At 37.6% G+C, this 24,036-nt stretch overlaps 1 protein-coding gene across 1 annotated transcript in view; it reads left to right on the top strand.

The window, feature by feature from the left end:
• The window catches only part of MOXD1 (monooxygenase DBH like 1), a 97,536-nt gene extending 77,402 nt beyond the window's left edge, over positions 1-20,134 (top strand). The window contains exons 9-12 of the mRNA XM_018053226.1: positions 1,060-1,119; positions 5,406-5,548; positions 18,238-18,406; positions 18,889-20,134. Of these exons, the coding sequence (XP_017908715.1) occupies positions 1,060-1,119; positions 5,406-5,548; positions 18,238-18,406; positions 18,889-19,056 (540 nt within the window). The 3' untranslated portion in view covers positions 19,057-20,134. The remainder of the gene's footprint in view (positions 1-1,059; positions 1,120-5,405; positions 5,549-18,237; positions 18,407-18,888) is intronic.

Raw genomic sequence — 24,036 nt, 5'->3', positions numbered from 1 at the left:
AGGTTCTGATGAAACAACACAGAAAGGAATCTTATGCCTTCCAATGATAAACAATTTAAAAATTTTATGATGCTTCATTTTGTCAAATTTTTTATTTTGACATTGAGCTCAATAGTTATACAAGTTCCTACCCTAGTTTTCCTCTTAAAAGTCAGATATTTATACTCTTTATGAAATGAGAGTAGTAGCAATATCTTTTCTACATGCGGTAATTCCCTGGTATACCCTGGGAGGAGAAAGATGAAGTTTGAGTGATCTCAAGGTTCTTAAGGACTACACTCCATTTTATGGTGTTGTCTGGTGTTGGGGCTCTCTAACCAGCTTTTTTGGGGGGTTGTCTCAGTGTCCCTCAACTGATACGTCATGAGAGGATGTAAGTGTTGAAATATTGATTCCTCCCTCTGAATATCCAGGCATCGAGGACAAATCTGAGGGCCATTACCCAGAGCTTGCTGCTTCTGGTCTGTGAATAGCCTGTCCACTTACCTGACTGGGAGCCATAAAAAATTAGTTTCTCTCTGTGCAGTACTGTTCAAAAGGTTGAAAAATATTGGAAAAAATAAGTTACTAGTAATTTGCCTCACAAGTCTGTTTTATGAAAATAAATACCTGATTAAGGACCTTTAAAGTAAATAAGGTAAATAAGATAATCACAGTAACTAGTATCTGTGGCCAACACTTAAGAAGTGTTTAATCTGTACTAAGAACTAAATGTGTGTTCTGTCATTTAATTTCCTCACAACAGCTGTGTGAGATAAGTGCTATTTTTATCATTATTTTTTAGATGAACAAATTGTGCCCAGATGATTCATTTCCTTACCTAAGGTCATGTAGCTAGAACATTGTGGAGTCTGGCCTGAACAAAGAGAGCCTTATTTGTTTGTTTGCTTGCTTATTATGCTAGCAAACCTAGAATTTAATAGATCAAAAGTCTACTCTTGAGTCAAATTACTTAATGCATGCATTCATATAGCAGATTAAACTGTTGGCCTACAGATGTGTTAGATAAATAAAACAGCATGAAACTCCAATCTGAAAGCTTCCACTTTTATGTTTTAGGGAGATAATCTAATTACTGAGTGTCGCTACAACACAAAAGATAGAGCCCGGATGACTTGGGTAAGAAGAATTTTCTTATTAAAATTTATTTGTGGAGGGGGAGGCATAAACTTTGATTTTAGAACAGAAAAAAATAAAAAGCATTCCTATTTGGAAGCAAAATTCCTGACTGTCTTGAACATGAAACATTGTAAAAGTGAAGTCAGAGCTGTTTTAAGATTTTATCAGATTAACTAATGATATTATGGTAATATTTGCAGTGCAGTTTATTGACTCTTTCATGAAAAGCTATCCTTAATCTTTTAGTTTTTCGTCACCAAATAGCATTAATAAAAGACCTGTGGTTACTAATGACCATGCACATGAGTCTGGACTTAGATGAATCAAAACTTCAAAAAGAAACGAATTCCATGACCTTAGGGCTTCTGACCCAGAGAGAAATCCAGTTCCAGCAGATTTACTGGGGAGTTCTGCCAAACATTCAAGAAATAAATCTCTCATGTCTTCCTCAATCTCTTCCAGGGAACACACAAACAAGGGGGAAACACTTTCTACCAACTCATTTTATGAAGTTAGCATAATCTTAGTACTGAAGCTGACATGGGCAGTACAGGAAAGGCCAACAACACTCACCAGATGGAAGTCACTTTGCCAGTGTACTGACAAACCAAATCTCTCATTATATAAAAATGTAAGTTAGGACTGATTTGGGTATAACTAAGTCATGTAGAATTGGTTTGAATTAGAAAATACATTAATGCCATTATACATTAAGAGATTGAAGGAAAAAGACTAATGATTAGAAAAAAAAGCACTCATAGAATTTGTCAGTCATGGGGGGTAAAAAAGGACATTTATCAAACTAAGAATAAGAGAGAATTTCCTTAACCAGCTAAAGATTAGCTGTGAAAAATCTGTAGAAAATAGCAAGCTAAATGAAATGCTAGAAGTATTTCTTTAAAATCAAGAAGAAAACAAGGATATTTATTATCACTGGTTTTATTCACTATTATAGTAGAAAAGAAATAAAATGAAATATAAAGATCAGAAAGGAAGAAGCAAAGAAGTAAAATATTATTCACAGATATTGTCATTTTCCACATCAAAAACCTCCCGCAAATTGATATACCTAAAGTTAATTATATTTTAGTATGGAGTAAACTATCTCAAGAAAATGTAATTTAAGATGTTAAATTCTATAGAAATAAAATAACATTAGATGTGTTTGATCTCTGTGAAGAAAATTATTAGTTTTTAAGACATTAAAGATCATCTGAGAGGTTGAGAGACTATGTTCATGGATAGAAGGCTCAGGGTAAAAAAAACCACAAAGATAATCCTTCTTAATAAATTGGTTTATAAATTTGATATAATTCATAAAGATTTTATTGTTTAGGGTTTTGCTGTCTAACCAAGAAATCTTCCCTTAGCCAAAGGTTTTCTCCTATTTTAAAAAAATTTTTCTAAAAATTTTGCAGCTTTTTTTACATGGAGCAAGTTAATTATAAAATCAACATAGAAGAGCAAAGGGTTAATAATTGGCAAGACACTACTAAAAGAATAAGATGAGAAACAGATTACTAGGTATGAAAACTTACTTCCAGGCTATGGTGATTAATAGTGTGGTTTGAGTCCAGAGTTAGAACAGTGGAGTGGAATAGAGATTCTGGAAACAGACCTACAAACCCCCTGTATGGAAACTTGGTTTAGGATAGAAATTGGCATTCAGGTAACTGAGAGAGGATGGACTTTTCACTAAAGAATTGTTGGTACAATTGCCAGGTGGCAAAAATAAAATTACATCTTTATCTACCACAATTCACACATAAAAATAATTTCCAGGTAAATTAAATATTAAAACATGAAGAATAAAATTTTAAAAACCTTAGAAGAAATAAATTTATATAAATAAATGTATGTTATATATATAACTTTATGACTTTGGAGTAGGTAGGAACGTCTTAAAATATGAAAAGTACAAATTAGATTGATGAGTTTGTCTAACATTTTTGGTCACTTAAAAAACACTATTAGGTGAAAAGATAAGTTTTAAACTGAAAAAAAAATTACAATACATAAAGCATTAGTATCCAACATTTAAAATAAATTCTATAGATCCATAAGACAAGCATAAGAAAAACATAGAATAGAAAAAGAGCAAAGTGTGTCCTTCACTGAACGTTGCTGTTGATGTCAGGGAATGATTCACTTAAAGTCATACTCTCTTCAGTGGGGCAGCCAGCAACCAATGACTGGTTGATGCGAGAATACAAAGCTTGATTCCCTTCCTACAATTTGATGTAATTCTGAGTAACCATCCAAGCTCAAAGGTAGATTAAATATATTTGCTGAGATGTCAGTTGCAGCCTCATCTGTAGATCAGCTTCTCCTTTTACCCAACCTTTTATCAAGTGCAAGGCATGATGCTTTGCAGTTTGTAAAATCATTGCATATTAGCCACTATACTACATTAATGTATAGCTATGAACACTTCTTGGAGAAGGAAATAGCAACCCACTCCAGTAGTCTTGCCTGGAAAATCCCATGGATGGAGAAGCGTGGTGGGCTATAGCCCATGAGGTCACAAAGAGTCAGACACGACTGAGCGACTTCACTTTATTTCTTTTATTTTTTATGAACACTACTACTGTGTGTTTCATCTTCACTTTTGAAGGATAGAGGATTTGCCGAATACAGAGTTCTTGAATAATTTCTTTTTTCTGGAGCACTTGAATATGTAATTCCAATATCTTTTTGTTACTTCCATCATTTATGATAAAATGTCAGTTGTCCATTGCATTATTGTTCCCTGTATGCAATATATCATTTTGCTTTGCTGCTTTCAAGATTTTCTTTTTGTCTTTGGCTTTCAGCAATATGACTATAAGGTATGACTTGCTTCATAATTGTCTTTGGCATTTGTTGAACTTCTTGGGTCTGTAAGTTAATGTTTTTCACTAAATTTGGGAAGATTCTCACCATTTTTTCAAATAGTTTTTCCTACCCTTTTTTCTTCTTCCTTCTCATTCAAGGCCTTCGGTTGCATGAAGTGAAAGTGAAAGTCGCTCAGTCATGTCCCACTCTTTGTGACCCATGGACCATACAGTCCATGGAATTCTCCAGGCCAGAATGCTGGAGTGGGTAGCCTTTCCCTTCTCCGGGGGATCTTCCCAACCCAAGGATCAAACCCAGGTCTCCCGCATTGCAGGCGGATTCTTTACCATCTGAGCCACAAAGGAAGCCCAAGAATACTGGTTAGGGTTAGGGTTAGGAGTGGGTAGCCTATCCCTTCTCCAGCATATCTTACCATCCCAGAAATCAAACCAGGGTTTCCTGCATTGCAGGTGGAGTCTTTACCAACCGAGCTATCAGGGAAGCCCATTTTGGTTGCATACATGGAATATTTAATATTGTCTTCCAGGTCTCTTGGGTTGTTTTTAACTTACTTTAGTCTTTCTCTCTTTGTTCTTTGAGTTGGGAGATTTCTAGAGATCAGTCTTCAAGTTCATTGCTTCCTTCTTCTGCCATCTAAAGTTGATGTTGAGCTCATCCTGTGAACTTTTAATTTAGTTTATAGTATCTTTCAAATCTACACTTTCTACTTGGTTCTTTTTTTGTGTTTACCTTTCTCTGATGTTATTCCTTATTTGTTCACTCATTTTTAGCTTATTTATCTTTAATTGAACATCTTTCTTTAGCTCTTTAACATGTGTATGTCTGTTTTTAAGTCTTTGCTAAATCCAGCATCTATATCCTTCACAATAAATTTCTACTTCTGAATACAGGTCACAGTTTCCTGTTTCTTTTCATGTTTAATAACTTTTGGTTGAAAATTGGACATTGTAGATAATATATGGTAAGCAACTCCAGATTCTGTTTTTCGGAGGATCTTTGATCTTTTTTCAATTAGTCCACTATTTACATTTAGATTCAAAGTGTGTAATCTGTTTCCCCTGTTGTATGCAGATGCTGATATTTATGACAACAAGATTATAGAAAATTCAGTGCAATCAGGCAAAGATTTTAGCACACTGACTGATTGATATCATGTTGCTAAACATCCTCAGAAACGTTCACTAGAGTGAGAAGTTTACACCATAGAAACAGAACTTTGAGGCGATTATTAGGTTATTTAAGAAAGATAACTTTTAAAGAGTTGGACATAATTAATTTTAAACGTGCTACTATCTTTTTGAAAACCAAATTGTCATTTAGGTGATTATTTTTCAGCTTTAAGATGGGTTACATTTCAATATTGGAAGAAACTGTGTAACATTTGTGGTTTGTGTGCTTTAAGTATCAGAGTTGGTGGAACATATGCTTTTCTAAAATCTCTCCATTTTCAGGGAGGATTAAGCACCAGAAATGAAATGTGTCTCTCATACCTTCTTTATTACCCAAGAATCAATCTTACTCGATGTGCAAGTATCCCAGACATCATGGAGCAACTTCAGTTCATTGGTGTTAAGGAGATCTACAGGCCAGTCACGTAAGTAATAAATGGGTTTCATGATAGGGGTAACTGCTGCTGCTGCTGCTAAGTCGCTTCAGTCGTGTCCGGCTCCATGCGACCCCATAGACGGCAGCCCACCAGGCTCCCCCGTCCCTGGCATTCTCCAGGCAAGAACACTGGAGTGGGTTGCCATTTCCTTCTCCAGTGCATGAACGTGAAAAGTGAAAGGGAAGTCGTTCAGTCGTGTCCGACTCTTAGCGACCCCATGGACTGCAGCCCACCAGGCTCCTCCATCCCTGGGATTTTCCAGGCAAGAGTACCGGAGTGGGGTGCCACAGCCTTCTCCGGATAGGAGTAAGGGTGAGCTTTATTTTCATTTTGGATTCATCATGTTATGGGATTCCTTTATGTGCTGTTCTATTTGATTATTTTCAGCTGAGGCGTCCAGGTGACCATCTTGTTTGCTGTGTCCAAGGTCTTTCCAACTACTCTTAGGTTCACTTGTTTTCTAGGAAGACCTGAAGGATTCAGCATGTAATTATATCCATGGCTAACACATATTATAGTGAAAGACTATAAAAAATGAACCAAAGGAAAAAGTACATGAGGCAAAATCCGCAGGAAACCAGGTACAAGTTTCCAAGGCAAGCTTTCAAGAAACGCCTCCCAGTGGAGTCTCACAGAATGTGCTTAATTCCACCAGCAGCAAATTATGACAACACAGATGAAGTGTTGTCAACTGGAGAAGTTCATTAGAGACTCAGAATTGAGAGTTTTTATTGGAGCTAGTCACACAGGTGCTTTCTGCTTGGCAAATACCAAAATTCCAGACTCCCAGAAGAAAAGCAAGTATTCAACGTAAGCAGCATCGTTTGTACAGACAGTCTAGGTATGGTAAATTACGCTTATCATTTAGAGAAAGTTTTATGTTAATAGAGAAAATTGTTTGCTATTGAAGTTCCCTGATGCCAGCCAAAGGTCAGCCTTCCAAGCAGGATGTCAGTGTCAGGCTTGCTGTATTAATTCTTTCTGCACAGTTGTGTATGATAGGAATGACTTATGGCAAAATAATAAACAAGATAAATATTATTCTTGCTCCCTTGAGATTGTATATTAGAGAGGGTAAGAAGTAATAAGCAAATATACGTATAAAATTTCAGATATTGAAAAATGTTATGAAAATAATTGAGACAATGAAGGAAGTGTGTTGTTGTTTTCAGCTGGGTGGTGAGAGCTTATCTAGGGAGCTGTCTTAGTCCCTTCTGTTTTAACTACCACAGACAGGGTAGCTTATAAACAATAGAAATTTGTCTCTCACTGTTCTGGAGGTTGAGAAGTCCAAGATCAAGGTTCTGGCATATTCAGTGCCTGCTGAGGACCCAGACAGCCATCTTCTCACAGTGATTTCCCTTGGCAGAAAGCTCATGGGAGCTTTCTCAAGCTGCTTCTATAAGGACACTAATCCCATTTATGAGGACAGACTGTTCCAAAAGCCCCACCTCCTAATAACATCACCTTGGGTGTTAGCATTTCAACATGTGAGTTTGTGGGGCGGGGCGGGGACACAGATATTCAGTCTATATCAGAAGGTGATGTTTGAACAGAGACCTAAGTGTTGAGGAGCCAGTCATGGAAAGATCTGCAAGTATCTCTGCAGAGAGAATGAGGCCAGCATGTTCAAAGAACAGCAAGAAGGTGAGTTTGGCTGAAGCAGAGGGAGATATGGTGGGCAATAAGTGGGAGGTATAAGAGCAAGTGGGACCAGACAGTGTAGGACTTTATAGGCAACATAAGGACTTTGGGTTTTAAATGCAAAGAGAAGCTATTATAGGGTATGATTCATGTGTGCTAGTTGTTTGGTTGTGTCCAGCTCTTTGCAACCTCATGGACTGTAGCCCACCAGGCTTTTCTATCCATGGAATTTTCCAGACAAGAGTACTAGAGTGGGTTGCCATTTCCTACTCCAGGGAATCTCCCCAACCCAGCAACTGAACCTGAATCTCTTTTGTCTCCTACATTGGCAGGCAGATTCTTTACCTTTGTACCACCTGGGAAGCCTTCCTATAGGATCAGTTCAGCTGCTCAGTTGTGTCCAACTCTTTGCGAACCCATGCACTGCAGCACACCAGGCTTCCCTGTTCATCACCAACTCCTGGAGCTTGCTCAAACTCATGTCCATCAAGTCAGTGATACCATCCAACCATCTCATCCTCTGTCGTCCCCTTCTCCTCCTGCCTTCAATCTTTCCCAGCATCAGGGTCTTTTCCAATGAGTCAGTTCTTTGCATCAAGTGGCCAAAGTATCGGAACTTCAGCTTCAGTCCTTCCAATGAATATTCAGGACTGATTTCCTTTTGTATTGACTGGTTTGATCTCTTTTCAGTGCAAGGGACTCTCAAGAGTCCTATTATAGGAAATAGGTATTCAAAATGTTAATTTAGCCACTATGTTGAGAAAAGACTCTAGGAGGGCAAGAGTAGAAATAATATAATCAACCAGGAGATTTGTGATTGTCTAGTTGAAAGGTGAGGGTGACTTAGACCAGGATGGTGCCAGTAAAATCGGTGAGAAATGGTTCCAATCAGATTACCTTTTGAAGGTAAGCCCTCACTGGACTTGTTGATTAACTACATCTCTGGGAGATGGTGAGGGAAAGAGAAGAGGAAAGGAAAAATAATCATGTCCTAATGGTGCAGGGAAACATGTTTGAAAAAGAAATTGAGAATTATTATTAATATTAAGCTTGATATAGAAAAAAAAGGATTTTATCCATTCTTAGCAGTACCACGAAGAAGAATTAGGATGGCTGGTAGAAAGTTTGAAGTGTAGATTTTATTTTTATACAAGGAAGAATTTTCTAATGATTAGGATTTTTTAAAATTAATCAGTCAATTACAAAAGGACTGATGTAATTAGGCAAAAGTGACACATAGATTTTTGAGGGGGTGTATTTAAGGAAAGATTAAATAAACACTTAATGAGGATGTGGTAAAGATATAGATCTGAAGGAGAATCTAATTATGGCCTACTTTTTGTTCCAAAATTTTATAGGGATTATAAATTAGAAACTGCAACACTCTTCTTTTTAAATTAAACCCACTATTCATAGATATGTTCTACTGAGTTCCTATTCAGTCAACCCAATGACCACCACATCAGAGATCTGTATCTGCTAAAATACAAATAACAAAATGCTGGTATAAATTAGGTTGTAGCTTCTGAAGTGTTTCCACATATGTAATTTCAGTTAATTTATTTTCACACAGTTTTATTAGGTAGAGCAGTATTTGCAGTCCTCATTCAGAGAAGGAAAAATGGAAACTGAAGATTAAGAATCTGTTCAACTTCATAGATTACATAATCAATGGGGGAGGTGGGATTTGTATTGTCGTTGCTATATACGTGCCTTTTTGTTCACAGTAACTACATTACGAACAAGTAAAATGTCAATAAAAATCACAACGACACATAAAATGTCACTCTAGAAGCACTAGGATATAGTCTTGCTTTTAAAATATCGAGATTGTATGTTTCTTGCGTGGATGTTTAGTCACTTCAGTCACATCCGACTCTTTGGTACCCTATGGACCATAGGCCACCAAGCTCATTTGTCCATTGGATTTTCCAGGCAATAATACTGGAGTGGGGAGCCATTTATTTCTCCAAGGAATCTTCGGGACCCAGGGATCGAACCCAGGTCTCCTGCATTGCAGGCATTCTTTACCATCTGAGCCACCAGGGAAGCCCATATTGCTTCTTACTAAGACTTAAACGGGCTTCCCTGATGGCTCTGACTGTTCAGGAGTCTGGCTGCAATGTGGGAGACCTGGGTTCGATCCCTGGGTTGGGAAAATCCCCTGGAGGAGGGCATGGCAACCCACTTCAGTATTCTTGCCTGGAGAATCCCATGGACAGAGGAGTTTGGCAGGCTGCAGTCTATGGGGTCGCAAAGAGTTGGACATGACTGAGGACAGCACAGCAAGACCTTAATAGCTTTGTTTTTTTCCCTTTAGAATATTTTTAATGTATTGACTAGAAACTTCCTAATCAACAGAACACTGGAGGGAATGCTAGATGAACATTCAAAGCTGTGTATTTACAAGATAAACAAACTGCATGCTATGATCCAGTTATTTTCTTTTCTGCTCGACTTGTATGAAGCCTCTGAAAATGCTTACCTCCTGTGTCCCAACAAGCTTTGTCAGTGTCCACTAGTTTGAGCTCCTCCAGGAAATACTGAAGTTGGGATTTTCGTCACTTAGACAGGGAGAATTGCTTCACAGAACAAGATTAGTTTTGAGATGTCATTGCCCACATAAAACATTGAACTACATGTTTAAATATATTTATTCTACAAAAAATATGAATGAAAAAGAACCTCTGTTATAAGTACATGTTTCGACTTTAAATCAGACTTTTAAGTTTAGTTCATCATCAGTTCAGTTCAGTCAGTTCAGTTCATTCGCTCAGTCATGTCCGACTCTTTGCGACCCCATGAATCGCAGCACACCAGGCCTCCCTGTTCATCACCAACTCCTGGAGTTCACCCAAACTTATGTCCATTGAGTCGGTGATGCCGTTCAGCCATCTCATCCTCTGTTGTCCCTTCTTCTCCTGCCCCCAATCCCTCCCAGCATCAGGGTCTTTTCCAATGAGTCAACTCTTCGCATGAAGTGGCCAAAGTATTGGAGTTTCAGTTTCAGCATCAGTCCTTCAAATGAACACCCAGGACTGATCTCCTTTAGGATGGACTGGTTGGATCTCCTTGCAGTCCAAGGGACTCTCAAGAGTCTTCTCCAACACCACAGTTCAAAAGCATCAATTCTTCAGTGCTCAGCTTTCCTCACAGTCCAACTCTCACATCCATACATGACCGCTGGAAAAACCATAGCCTTGACTAGACGGACCTTTGTTGGCAAAGTAATGTCTCTGCTTTTGAATATGCTATCTAGGTTGGTCATAGCTTTCCTTCCAAGGAGTAAGTGTCTTTTAATTTCATGGCTGCAATCACCATTTGCAGTGATTTTGAAGCCCCCAGAATAAAGTCTGACACTGTTTCCACTGTTTCCCCATCTATTTCCCATGAAGTGATGGGACCAGATGCTATGATCTTAGTTTTCTGAATGTTGAGATTTAAGCCAAATTTTTCTCTCTCCTCTTTCACTTTCATCACACTGACATAAATATTATTAAAGGCCAAACCAACAAGGTACTGGGAAAAAGATAGAGAAAGGGTTTGCGGTGCTTTTTTTTGTTTTGCTTATGAAAATATTGCTAATTTGGTTTTAGGATACAGTATTAAACAGGAATATCATATAACATATAACCTAGAATCTTCTAGTTTTGCTTTTAATGTAAGGACTATTTAGGTGCCCCATTTTATTTTAAAGATTCTGTAGCAATTCTAGGATTAGAGGATACATTGGGAGAAAAATAGAGACACGTACATCCTGTCTCAAAATTTGTGTGTTGTGGAGGGTGCAGTTTTCCTCTGCCTTCTACAGATCTGGCAAGGCTTAAGGAAAAACAAAACCTCCCAAAGATCAGCTAACAGAATAGATAATGAGTTTAGATAAATTTGCATCCCCTGCTAGACGATACATCAACACTCTCCATGTGGTTCCAGTGAGGTTTATGTGATGGAAAGTTCCTGCTTCATTTGTTCTCTTTCTTAAAAAAAATCAGGAGAGGTGTTTATTCTATTCTCTTCAGGAAGAAAAAAAAGATCACTTTATGTTGATAAGGTGTTAAAATCACATAGGCTTATTATAGAGCATTTAGGTAATGCATAAAAAAGTTTAAAAAAGAGGACACAAACTATCACTCAAATTCTGTTAGAAATAAATAACACTGACATTAATTGAACGTCATTGGAGACATCTTTCTGTATAGGTATTGACGCAAAGATGAATAGATCAGGGTCGTGAAAGTCAGTTGTGTCCAACTCTTTGCAACCCCAAGGAATTCTCCAGGCCAGAATACTGGAGTGGGTAGCTGTTCCCTTCTCCAGGGGATCTTCCCAACCCAAGGATCGAACCCACATCTCCTGAATTGCAGGTGGATTCTTTACCAGCTGAACCACCAGGGAAACCCAGATCAGTGTTAGAAAGATTATAATTTGTTTACTGCTTTAAACAAAAATATTGAAGTTTAATTTTGTTTAAATTTATCAGAAGACTAAATTAAAATTGAATAATCGTTGGATAAATAAATGTTTTTAATGATGAAATAATATTATATAAAGGAGCTCTCAGATGCTGAGAAAATAGGTCATAAAAGATATTAGCATTTTTTTAAACACTGTATTTTAGTTTTAGATCATAAAAATGAGAACATTTACACTTTCACATTTTCTCCCAACCTCCCTTTTTGTACCTCCAAATATTTATTATTTATATTAGAATTTTCGTATTCTCAAGATTTTTAATTTTTCACCTTTAATTCTGAACCATAATTTCCACAATATTTATTGCAGCTTTTATAGATTCCATGATGATCCCTAATCTTCATATGATTGCTGCATTTCTAGGGGCTTCTCTGGTGGCTCAGATGATAAAGCGTCTGCCTGCAATGCAGGAGACCCAGGTTCGATCCCCGGGTCAGGAAGATCCTCTGGAGAAGGAAATGGCAACCCACTCCAGCATTCTTGCCTGGACAACCTCATGGATGGAGCCTGGTAGGCTACAGTCCGTGGGGTCGCAAAGAGTCGGACACAACTGAGCGAATTCACTTCATACTTCATTAGGTGCTTTAATTTGACTCTCCAATATTTTGTCCTCAGTTACTTAATCAAGAAGGGCTTCCACATGCTTTAGTCCTTTATGTTTGAAAATTATATTTGTGCAGCATTTGGTTAGATATAGTACTTGGGAATCATATTCCCCCCTCCCCCCACCTTTGGAGATGTCTTTGGATAAATGGGCTCATTCTTCCTCTACCTGTAGAATTTGTAAGTTCAGTTGAACATATTTCAGTGTTGAGTATATGAATCAAAATTTTTGGAAATACAAAGTGTTTTATATATTTACACACATGAATATTTACATATTTTCTGGAAATATATGTATTCACTTCTTTTTTTTTCATCACAAGGAAATTTTCTTATGTCTACAAACTTTTTTCTAATCTTTTTGGGATTTTTCTGAAGAGTTTCCCTATAATTTTTCACAAGTGCTCTTCTGCCTCTTGCTTTTTTTTTTTTTTTAAATCATACTTGGTGCTAAATTTGTTTTGTCTAAAATTTATTTCCTTTGGTCCATCTCCTTTTTCATCTCATTCTGTTGTTTTATCATCCTGTATTTGAGCTCTTGTTTAATCGCATTCATGTTCTTATTAAATAAACATAGCATGAAACACTTGTGGAAATTCTCTCCAGTATAATTGCTTTATATCATCATCTAGAATAGATTTTTTGTCTCTCCCTCTCTGTCTCTCTCTCTCTCTCTCTCTCTTTTGTTTTCACTGGATATTGAATTAGTTGAAATGTGATATTATTTCCTTTCACCCTAAGTTTCATGGTTGTTTGGCCATTCTTTCTTTTTGCTGAGCCAGTGCTGTTTAAAACTTCTCTTTGGTAAACATAGGTGAGGTTTTGACTACTTTCTAAGCAAATCTCTCCACACCACAGTTTGAGGTTTGGGTGATATATGTTTTTTTTTTTTTTTGGAGGGGTGATGTATTTTATGTGGGTTTCCCTTGTGGGTCAGCTGGTAAAGAGTCCGCCTGCAATGCAGGAGATCTGGGTTCCATCCCTGGGTTGGGAAGATGCCCTGGAGAAGGAAAAGGCTACTCACTCCAGTATTCTGGCTTGGAGAAGTCCATGGACTATATAGGCTAAAGGATTGCAAAGAGTCAGACATGACTGAGCAACTTTCACTTGTCCACTTGTTCATATTTTATGTACTTTCTCTTCTGTATTTTGAGGGTAAACGGCTGTGTGTGCAGAGGCGTGACTGTTCTCTATATCACAATACAGGGGTTATTCCTTCCTCAGATTTTATTAAAAATCTATTAGAGGATGTTTTCTAACTGGTTGAAGCTGACTGCCTTTCAGTAGAGGGATGTCCCAGGCCTTATTATATTAGTCTGCCAAATCTGTTACAGTTCACAAACCTCTGCTTCTGTCAGGGAGAGTCAACTGTGCTCGAGCCTTCCCAACTTCATTTACTCAAGAGAGCGTGGAGAGGGTTAGGAGTTGTGCCTCGTTAAGTCAGATTTCCTGGTTTCCTTCTTTGACATGATTGGTAAAGTATAGGTTGTATCTTTTTTGTCTGTTTGTTGATAGGTTTTTATTTCTTGTTTGTTATTTATTTATTTAAGTCAAATTGCTTGAGATAGAGCTTACATCCAATTAAATGCCCCTTTGTTTAAGTATGGGCTTCCCAGGTGGCTCAGAGGTAAAGAACTCACCTGCCATCACAGGAGATGTAGGAGACGTGGGTTCGATCCCCGGGTCGGAAAGATCCTCTAGAGGAGGAAATGGCAGCCCACTCCAGTATGCTTGCCTAGGAAATCCCATGGACAGAGGAGCCTGGCGGGACCCAGTTCCTAGAGTCGCAAAGGAGTCGGACAAGACTGAGCAAGTGAGCCCACACGTGTGCTAACTATGCTGTTAGAAAGTTCTCTCCGCTGTGTCCCCTGTTTAACCACATCACGGATGGCATTTTCATCACCACGGAGACTTCTGCCACACCTCCGGAGACACCCACCTCCACACAAAGCCCCAGGAAAGCACGAACCTGCTTTATGTCACTATTAGTTTGATCTTTTCTAGATGTTATGCACGTAGGATCATATGGTATATAGTCTTTTGTGCCTGGCTTCTTTAACTGAGAATGTTTTTGAGATTCGTCTATACTGAAAGTAATCTGTACATATATATATGTGTACATGTGTGTATCACCAATCCATTCCTTTTTATTGCTGAGTAGTATTCCCCAGTGTGTATATACCTAAAATTTCATTTATCTGTTCATCAGTTGAAAAACATTTGGATTGTTTCCAGTTTGTGGCAATTATGAGGCAAGCTGCTATAAACATTATTGTATTCATCTTTGTATGGACACGCTTTCAATTTCTGCTTTAATACTTAGGGGTGGAATCCTTGGATTGTACACTGAGTCTGTGTTTACCGCACTGAGACTCTCAAATGTTCTCCCAAATAACGTTCCTTGCTACATTCTCACTGGTAATCTGTAAGATTTCCCACTGTTTAACAATCTTACCAGTGTTCTCTGTATTTTCTGCATTTTGAATTTCATCTATTTTAATGTGTATGCAGTGGTATCTTACTGTAGTTTTATATTCCATTTCCCCTGTGACAAATGATATTGAGCCTCTTTTCACATGCTGATTAGTCATTTATATATGTTCCTTTTTAACTGTTCAAATTTTTGTCCATTTAACTGAGTTATTTTTTTTATTATTGAGTTGTAAGAGTTCTTTATAATTTTAAAGAGTTCTTTATACTTTAGATATAAATTCTTTGTCAGGTGTATGTTTGTAAATAATTTTTTTCTGGTCTATGGCTTGATTTTAATTTTTTAGCTGTATTTTTCTGAAGTCCATTTTATTATTTTTGGTTTGTTTTGTGCTTTTGATATTCCGTGTAAGAAACTGTTGCCTGCCCAAGATTGTGAAGATTTTCTCTTTTTCTCTTTTTCCCTAAAAGCTTTATAGTTTTAGCATTAGGTTGAAGATCCATTTTGAATAATTTTCTATTTGTTGAATTTTCTGAGGTTCATTGTATTTCATATAGACATCAAGTTGTACAAGAACTGTTTGATGAAAAAAGCTACTTTTTTCCTATATAATTACTCTGAATTGTTTGTTGCAAATTATTTCACCATATATTGACAATTTCTGGACTCTGAGTTCTGTTCATTGTGGTACATATTTAGCTTTACTATAATACCACACAATTACTATTATAGTTTTATATTAAATCTTGAAATGAATGTGTAAATCCCCAAACTTTGCCATTTTTTTTCTTTTGCCAAAGTTATTTTGGATAGTCTAAGTTTATTACATTTCTGTACATTTTTAAATCGACTAGCCAATTAAATTATGCTTATAAAGAAAAATCACTGGATTCCCTGGTGGCTCAGACGGTAAAGCGTCTGTCTACAGTGCGGGAGAACTGGGTTCGAGCCCTGGGTTGGGAAGATCCCCTGGAGAAGGAAATGGCAATCCGCTTCAGTACTATTGCCTGGAAAATCCCATGGACAGAGAAGCTTGGTAGGCTACAGTCTATGGGGTCGCAAAGAGTCGGACACAACTGAGCGACTTCACTTTCACTTTATAAAGAAAAATTACTCATCAGCATTAAATCCTTTATTTTTATCAACTAAAGTGATATGTAAGTAATCCCCTTCAATTTATATGTGGATCTGGGTAGTTATTTAGACACTGCCCAGATGTACAGAATTGTAATGGTTTTACTTTCTAGAACATTCCTAAATTTCTAATAACTAAGTCCCAGTCCCAGTGAGAGCAGAACTTGAACATATCTGTTCAAGTTATAGCCCTGGTGGGCAACAGTCCATGGGGCCGCAAAGAGACAGACAAGACTGAAGTGACTCAGCACACACGCGTTCACTCTTGCTGCTGCTGCTGCTACTAAGTCACTTTTACTAGCAAACTGCAGAAAACTTAGGGAGTTAGCAGAGATTCCAGTGCCCCCTTGTGGTAGTTTAGGAGATTACAGGCTGATGATCTCCCCCCGCCCCCCTCCCCCCAGCATTTTCCTGGTTATAAAGATTTTTCCTTTTTTCAAGACAAATACCTTATCTCCTTGAAAAGTAAATTTGCTTTTTAATATTTGATTTAAAGTTACTTTATATTTAATGAAACTTAGCTACTTTGGAGAGGCTGTAGTTGCTTCAGTTGTGCCTGACTCTTTGTGACCCCATGAACTGTAGCCCACCAGGCTCCTCTGTCCATGGAATTTCCCAGGCAAGAATGCTGGAGTGGGTTGTCATTTCCTTCTCCAGGGAGTCTTTCTGATTCAGGGATGGAGCTCACATCTCCTGCATTGGCTGGCAAGTTCTTTACCACTTGGACCTAGCTTTTAGTATATTTTAAATAACATGGTATGTAAATATAATGGGCCTCTTTCAAGTTAAATTTTCACTTTATACAAGTTTTTACATGTACAAATTTTATTGTGTACTAATTCTGGATTGTACCTCTATAAGTCTCCACAGAGTATTTAATTTACAATGTTATCGACTTTAGGTCATTGCTAGATCTGTTTGCTGCAGTGTGATGGCGCTTGCTCATTTTTTATGGTATTTTAAGGTCTCTGTGCAAAACAGTGCATTTAAAACTCAGCAAAGATATATTGACTTTAATTAAAGAAAAAAGGTTAGGAATAAAGAATATAAAGATCCTTGTATATAACCTATTGTATTATTCACTATCTCACATTAAAGTACAGAGGAAATGTTTTCATTTTAAACATAAAAAATTTATCTTCATAACTCTAAAAGATTATAATAAAGAATGTTTAATTTAATTAAAAAGATAATATTAAACATACCTGATTAGGTTATGTGTGTAAGAGAGAGAGCTGATACGACATAATTAAATGAAGAAATTATGAAGATCAAGTATTAAAAATGTAGATTCCTCAGCTGGAGGTTAATTCGTTGCTAATTATTAAAATTGCTAGAACTTCCTCTTGGGGTGTTAAGGGAGCCGAACACCTACCAGTTACCCATGATAATCTCCTGGATGGCCCATGGAACAGAACATGCAAATTTTTGAACTACAGTTTTCCTTTTTTTGAGAATCAATAATATAAAATTTATATTTCTTGGACATTTAACATATATTTTTCTTCAGCAGCAAGTAAAAGCAGAGTGTATCATCTTTAAAATATTTTTTTCTCTAAAATTTAAAAACACTGGTTCAATTTTTTAAAAAGAAAGTTGCCACTTAGGCAAGCAAAAACAGGACAACCAGCAGTGGTCAGGCTTTTCAGCAGTGTGGAATTGAAATTTCCATTGTTGTTCAGTATCTTTTGATATTCTGTACATTTCTTCATTACACCATTAGCATTGTAGTCTTCAGAACTGAACGCTTATCAGTTATATTGTTAACCAAAGCCAAAACAGTTATGTGAGGAATTGTGGGACTCCGGGGAAGCTTTCTAAGTCAAAACTATTTGTCTAAAAGTAACACTCATCTGCTACTAAACTGAGAAATTTTCTTTTTAAAAAAGACTTCTTATTTTATATGTGTTTCTTCTAGTAACTGCTTAAGAGTTCATTAGTACTTTCAATTAAGTTATCTATGTGTGTGTAAAAATGAACTAGTATGAAGTCTGTTTTAGAATACAGTAAGTCCCCTACATACAAATGCATTTCCTTCTGAGAGAGTATTCATAAGTCCAATTTGTTAAGTCCAGCAAAGTTAGCCTAGATACCCAGCTAACATAATTGTCTATATAGTATTGTACTGTAATAGGTTTATAATACTTTTCACACAAAAGTATGCAGATAAAAAACAAACATAGAAAGTAAAGAAAGCATTTTTAATCTTACAGTACCATACCTTGAAAAGTGCAGGAGTACAGTACAGCAGCTGGCATACAGGGGTCTGTTTGCATCTTTTTGCATCTTTAAAAGCTCATGTGTAGGGGACTTATGGTATTGAAAAGTAATGGAAACACAAAATGCTTTTGTTCTGAATATAACTCATTCTGGTTATTTATTTTATATTCAGGACCTGGCCTTTCATTATCAAAAGCCCTAAGCAGTATAAAAACCTTTCTTTCATGGATGCAATGAACAAGTTTAAATGGACTAAAAAGGAAGGTCTTGCCTTCAATAAGCTTGTCCTTAGCCTGCCGGTCAACGTGAGATGTTCCAAGACAGACAACGCAGAGTGGTCGGTAAGTCCCACTTTGTTTTAATCTTCAGGGAAAACAGATACTGCATCTTACCTGAATCCACAACAGATAACATGAAAGGAACAGACAGATATCCATAAATTCAGTTGTCTTTTGATAAGTCTGAGAATTTTTCAGTGATTACATAGATGCCCCAAAACTCCTGATTCTACTTCCTTCAAAGAAGGACGTTTATTCTAAAACTAAAGTTGGGACAAAAAAGGAATAAGGTGGGATGAAAGCTTCAGAAAGAAACTCAACAGAGCATGTTTTATATCTCTTCTTTCCCAAAGGTGTGTCTGACCCTTTCTCCACCTTCCTGGGAATCCCTAGGATTCTGACTGCCTGATGGACAACTTCAGCATCCGTTCCTTCTCTCCCACCCTTTTACCCCCTGCAGAAGCACAGGGGCTGAGCAAGCTTGGCCACAGTCCTGCTCTTCAGTCACACACTCAGTGGCTTTGTTTCTGCTCTTTCATTTTCAGATTCAAGGCATGACAGCATTACCTCCAGATATAGAAAGACCGTATCAAGCAGAGCCCTTGGTGTGCGGAGCTTCTTCCACTTCCCTGCGTGGAAATGTCTGTCTCGAGCTGCTCCTGAGCTTCGTGGTCCTGGGCAGCACACTCAGCACCAGGAGCTTCTGCCCGTAATTCTGTCCTGCTCGGTGACCATGGCTTTCCGTGATCTGAGCCTGACATTTCACGTGCAGGTTAAGGACATTATGAGGTGTGAAGGATGAGGGTGAAGACCTTGGAGACTTCTTTCACAGGTTCCCTTCCTTCTGTCCCCTCTTCCTTCCCAGGCTTCCTGAGAGATGTCCGTCAGGTTCTCATCTTTTCCTCAGAAATATCTGGTAAAATGTATGAATCGTTCAGTAAAGCAAAATTGACCTTACATAACCTCTTAAAAAAATTGGACAAAGTCAAGTGGAAGTAAAAGACTTCTTTATCTCCTGTATTTCATTTTATTGAAATACTTGTTGCTATTTTACTTTTTAAAATTATTGATTTGATTTCTATATTCCTCTTTTTAAATGTTTTTATCTTAAAGGTGTAAATGGAAGTACTCTCCATTCCAGAGTTCTTCCTCTTCACTGCTCTTTGGGGTGATTTCCGCAATGGAACAGTGGTTCCTCCTACGTTCTTGTAATATCTGGTTCTGTCCTTCTGTGAATTACCCATGGGCCCCTGACCTCAACGCTTTCTGATGGTGTCTAGTCGGCTCGTTCACCTGAGTCTGAGTCCCAAACTACCCTGAACGCATCTGTTTTTCCCCCTTCCTTGCTCAGCACTGGCCAGGTGAGTTTTTTCCTTGAGCTTGTCACTATCCAAAAAGAAAGAAGCTATAGAAAACACAGCCATGGTACATCACTGATTGTAGGCTGAGGAGAAAATGTAGCTGGCTGCAAACTCAGTGCTGTGAGGGGTCTTTTGTGAAGGTCCAGGACAAAGGCCAGAGGGTGTGACCCAGCTGAGGAGGATGTGAGGTCCTCTCTGACCATGTTGGGTATCACACGTGTTGCATACTGGCTCAGTTTGAGTCACAGTTGCTATTGTAGATTTATTTTTATATTAGTTAAGAAACTACCTTTCCAAAATAAAATTGTCACCAATCTTGTCCCCTTTTTTGTTCTTTTGGTATAGATCAGCCAAATCTTGTCTTGTGTCTTTTGCTCATTGTCTTAAGCTAAGTTTGTTTGGATCATATTAATAAACTAAATGAAATTAACTTTTTGTGTGATATCTTGTATACTCCTTGAGAGAAGCAAGCGGTTCAGTACTGCCAGATTTGCCAGTCACATCAATTAAGAACGTTGTATTTTTCTATTTCATTTTTAAGCCGTTTCTCCCCAGCAAACACTGTCTTAAACACAAACCAGGCATACATGTGTGTTTAGCTGTGCAGTGTGTGTGCCTCTTTGCACCCTATGGACTTAGCCTGTCAGGCTTCTTTGTCCATGGGATTTTCCAGGCAAGAATACTGGAGTGGGTTGCTCTTTCCTCCAGCGGATCTTCCCTATGCAGGGAGCAAACCCATGTCTCCTGCATTGCAGGTGGGATCTTTACCACTGAGCCACCTGGGAAGTCCCAACACAGTCTTTATTGTTTTTTAAATAAATATTGTCTTTTGGAGTTTTTCCTTCTTGATTCTTTGAATTTGTCCACTTAATGGAATGTTTGTAATACTTATGAGGAGTATTTTACTGTTAAGTTTAATCCTTTTTCATAAGTGCTATATATCAGATTCTATGATTTTCCATCCAAATATTTGTATAATATGACCATCCCAAACACTCTGTATTTGAAATATCATGTTTATTTTTAGTTCAGAATTTCTGAATCTGAGATATCAAAGAAAAATGATTTCCTTTGGAAATTGTGTAATATTATATTTGTTTTCATTGTTCTTGGTAAGGAAGCTGAACGTACTGGCTAGAAAAGGATACACAACTTTTGGAAACTCAAATTTTTGGAGCCAGGGAAAGCTATTTTTCCAGTTGATGTTGCTAGGAATAAAGCAGGTATTCCTCTCATAGGAATCCTCATGAATATATATATATATATAATTTTGAAGCACTGACTCTTTGAAATTAGAATAGGTTATCTGTTGTATTCAAATCCAGCATAGTAAGCTGGTATCTTATGAGCAGAAAATGGTCAATTGAATAGACTCATGGCAGCACCCCTTACCCCCTGGGCCAGTGGAGTGTTCCATGGAAAATATGAAGAGCCATGGAAAATTGCTACAAATTTTAAAAGGCTTACTGTTGCACTTCTCAGAGTCTTGAATATATGATTGTGTATTGGAAAGGTCAAGTTATGTAGTGTGAAACATTTCTCAAACTCATTGACCACTTGACCATGTTGTATTGGACCAACGTTCCTCAAGGAACAAGCTTTGGGACACGTAATATGGGACAAGTACTTTTCCCAGCAGAGCATGTCCAGGTTTATGTAACAATTTTTCTAAAAATTTCAAGCTGTTCGTGGTGAACTGCAAAGCATAGCCCAACAAACATGGGCCTTCCACTTATGTTCACTAGTCTGTTCCTAATTTGCTGTTCTATTTTGCCAAGCCACTATTTTTTATTAACCTAGAGTTAGTACAATTTACAGAGAACATAGAAAAGAAAATTTACATTTTTAAAGGTAAAATATTCTGAATTATGTGGCACGAATAAAACATTTGAGAAGTGTTGACAAATAAGGCTATATATTTTTGAAAAATTTTAGACCTATGCTGCTGTTGCTGCTAAGTCGCTTCAGTCGTGTCCAACTCTTTGCAACCCCATGGGCTACAGCCTACCAGGCTCCTCGGCCCATGGATTTTCCAGGCAAGAGTACTGGAGTGGTTTGCCATTGCCTTCAACACAGACTAATGGTATGGGATTGATGTAATTCAAAAAATGTTTTTTTTGAAAATTGGGAGGAGTCATTCCATATTGCAAATATAGAATGCAAGTCTGATTTGAACCAATTTCTCTCTTAGTATTTTAAAATAAGCCCATTAAATATTGACAACCAAAATAATTCCATATATTTGTACAGTGCTTTGAAATTTGCAAAGTGCTTTCACGATATTTCTCACTTAGTGTTTAAAACTGCTTTTCAAGTTGAGTACTTGTATGCAGAAAAGCTAACCAGATAGCATACTGTACTGCAGTAATCATTGGAGACCTAAGTTTCAATCACTTTAAAAACTACACATGTATAAATTAAATCTAAATTACTTGCACTTACTAAGCTTTGTTTTCCTATTGGTAAAGTAGGAATAATAGATTCTAACCTTATGAAGTTGCTTGTGGGTTAAATGTGACAATCAAGGAATAGCATCCGGCATAATGAACTGTCAATATTAGTTTTCTTCCTCCCTTTGCAAAATCTCCAGTTTAAGGTAAACAGTATCTGATAACAAATGCAGATTTTTCTCTCCTCCTTACAGACATAATCAGCTGAAATTTGACTTTAATTGAACCACTTTTACTGAGTGAATGATGCGTGTCAAATGAATATTGGGTCTGAGTGAATTTGGCAATCTTGAGTTCGTGCTCAGTTACTAAGCAGTGTCAGACTTTTTACATGGACTGTACCATAGACTCTACCCACCAGACTCCTCTGTCCATGGAATTTCCCAGGCAAGAATACTGGAGTACGTTGCTATTTCCTTCTCCAGGGGAACTTCCTGACCCAGGGATCAAACCCATGTCTCTTGCATTAGCAGATAGATGGGTTCTTTACTACTGAACCACCAAGGAAGCCTGAATTTTGTAATCACTCCCTCAAAAAAAATTTTTTTATTGACTGCCTGCTTGTTATGTTTTATGTTTCTGAAGAGCAAAAATACCATGTTTAGCTCTTTTATTTCTGAAAATAATGTGTTCTTATTGAAACTAACGATATTTCAGAGTTCAGATGAACTGTATCTTGTCTTATATGTGGTTAGTTTTTAAGATGAATAGCTTTAAAATTCTACGCTATTTTTTATTGCTTCATGAAAATGTTTCTTCCATATTTGATTACAGCAACTTCATCTTGAGAAATTACTTTATAAGTTGTCTTCTCTTATTAAGGTATTTCAGGAAAAATATGTTCTTCCAAATAATTATACTAAATATAATATTCTGTTAACCAAAATTAAGGAAAAGACAGGGGAAATAAAAAAGAATGGGAAGGGAGAGGTATCCATAGTAACAAGAAAAGTGTTTCTATTCACCACTAGAGGGCGCGCTGTGCATCTGTTTGTCAATCCTGTCCGCTCTGCTTCTGCTGCTGCTGCTGCTGCTAAGTCGCTTCAGCGTGTCCGGCTCCGTGCGACCCCATAGACGGCAGCCCACCAGGCTCCCCGGTCCCTGGGATTCTCCAGGCAAGAACACTGGAGTGGGTTGCCATTTCCTTCTCCAATGCATGAAAGTGAAAAGTGAAAGTGAAGTCGCTCAGTCGTGTCCGACTCCGCGACCCCATGGACTGCAGCCTACCAGGCTCCTCCGTCCATGGGGATTTTCCAGGCAAGAGTACTGGAGTGGGTGCCATTGCCTTCTCCGTTAAATGTGCTCGATTCCTCCAACAACCTGATCTGAGCCTTCACATCTTGCATTCTACCTCCTTCCGTACTACTTCTGTTTTTGTTCATTCTAAACTCAGTTACCTGAAAGTTAAACTTTCTTTTTGAGAGTTTAGCTCTAGGATCAATCTTAAATTTTTTAGCCATTTACTGTGATGATTCTAAGCCTCTTTCTAAAACTTCCAAATTGTCATTTTACTGTAGCTTGTGTTATTTTATACTTCGCCTTCTATTTGGGGTTTACTTTGATCTTAAATTTCTGTTCTCTCACTCTTTTGTTTTCAGTTTTTCAAACTGAATTGTTGTTCAGTCAGTAAGTTGTGTCCAACTCTTTGTGATCCCATGGACTGTAGCACACCAGGCTTCCCTGTCCTTTCCTCTGTCCTGGAGTTTAGTCAAACTCATGTCCATTGAGTCAATGATGCCCTCCAACAATCTCATCCTTTGTTGCCTCTTTCTCCACCTGCCTTCAGTCTTTCCCAGCATCACGGTCTTTTCCAATGAGTAAGCTCTTTGCATCAGGTGGCCAAAGTACTCAAGCTTCAGCTTTAGCCTCAGTTCTTCCAATG

This window comes from Capra hircus, chromosome 9, assembly GCF_001704415.2.
Source record: "Capra hircus breed San Clemente chromosome 9, ASM170441v1, whole genome shotgun sequence".
NCBI classification, from domain to species: Eukaryota; Metazoa; Chordata; class Mammalia; order Artiodactyla; family Bovidae; genus Capra; species Capra hircus.
This window is presented reverse-complemented; position numbering and strand designations above follow the sequence as displayed.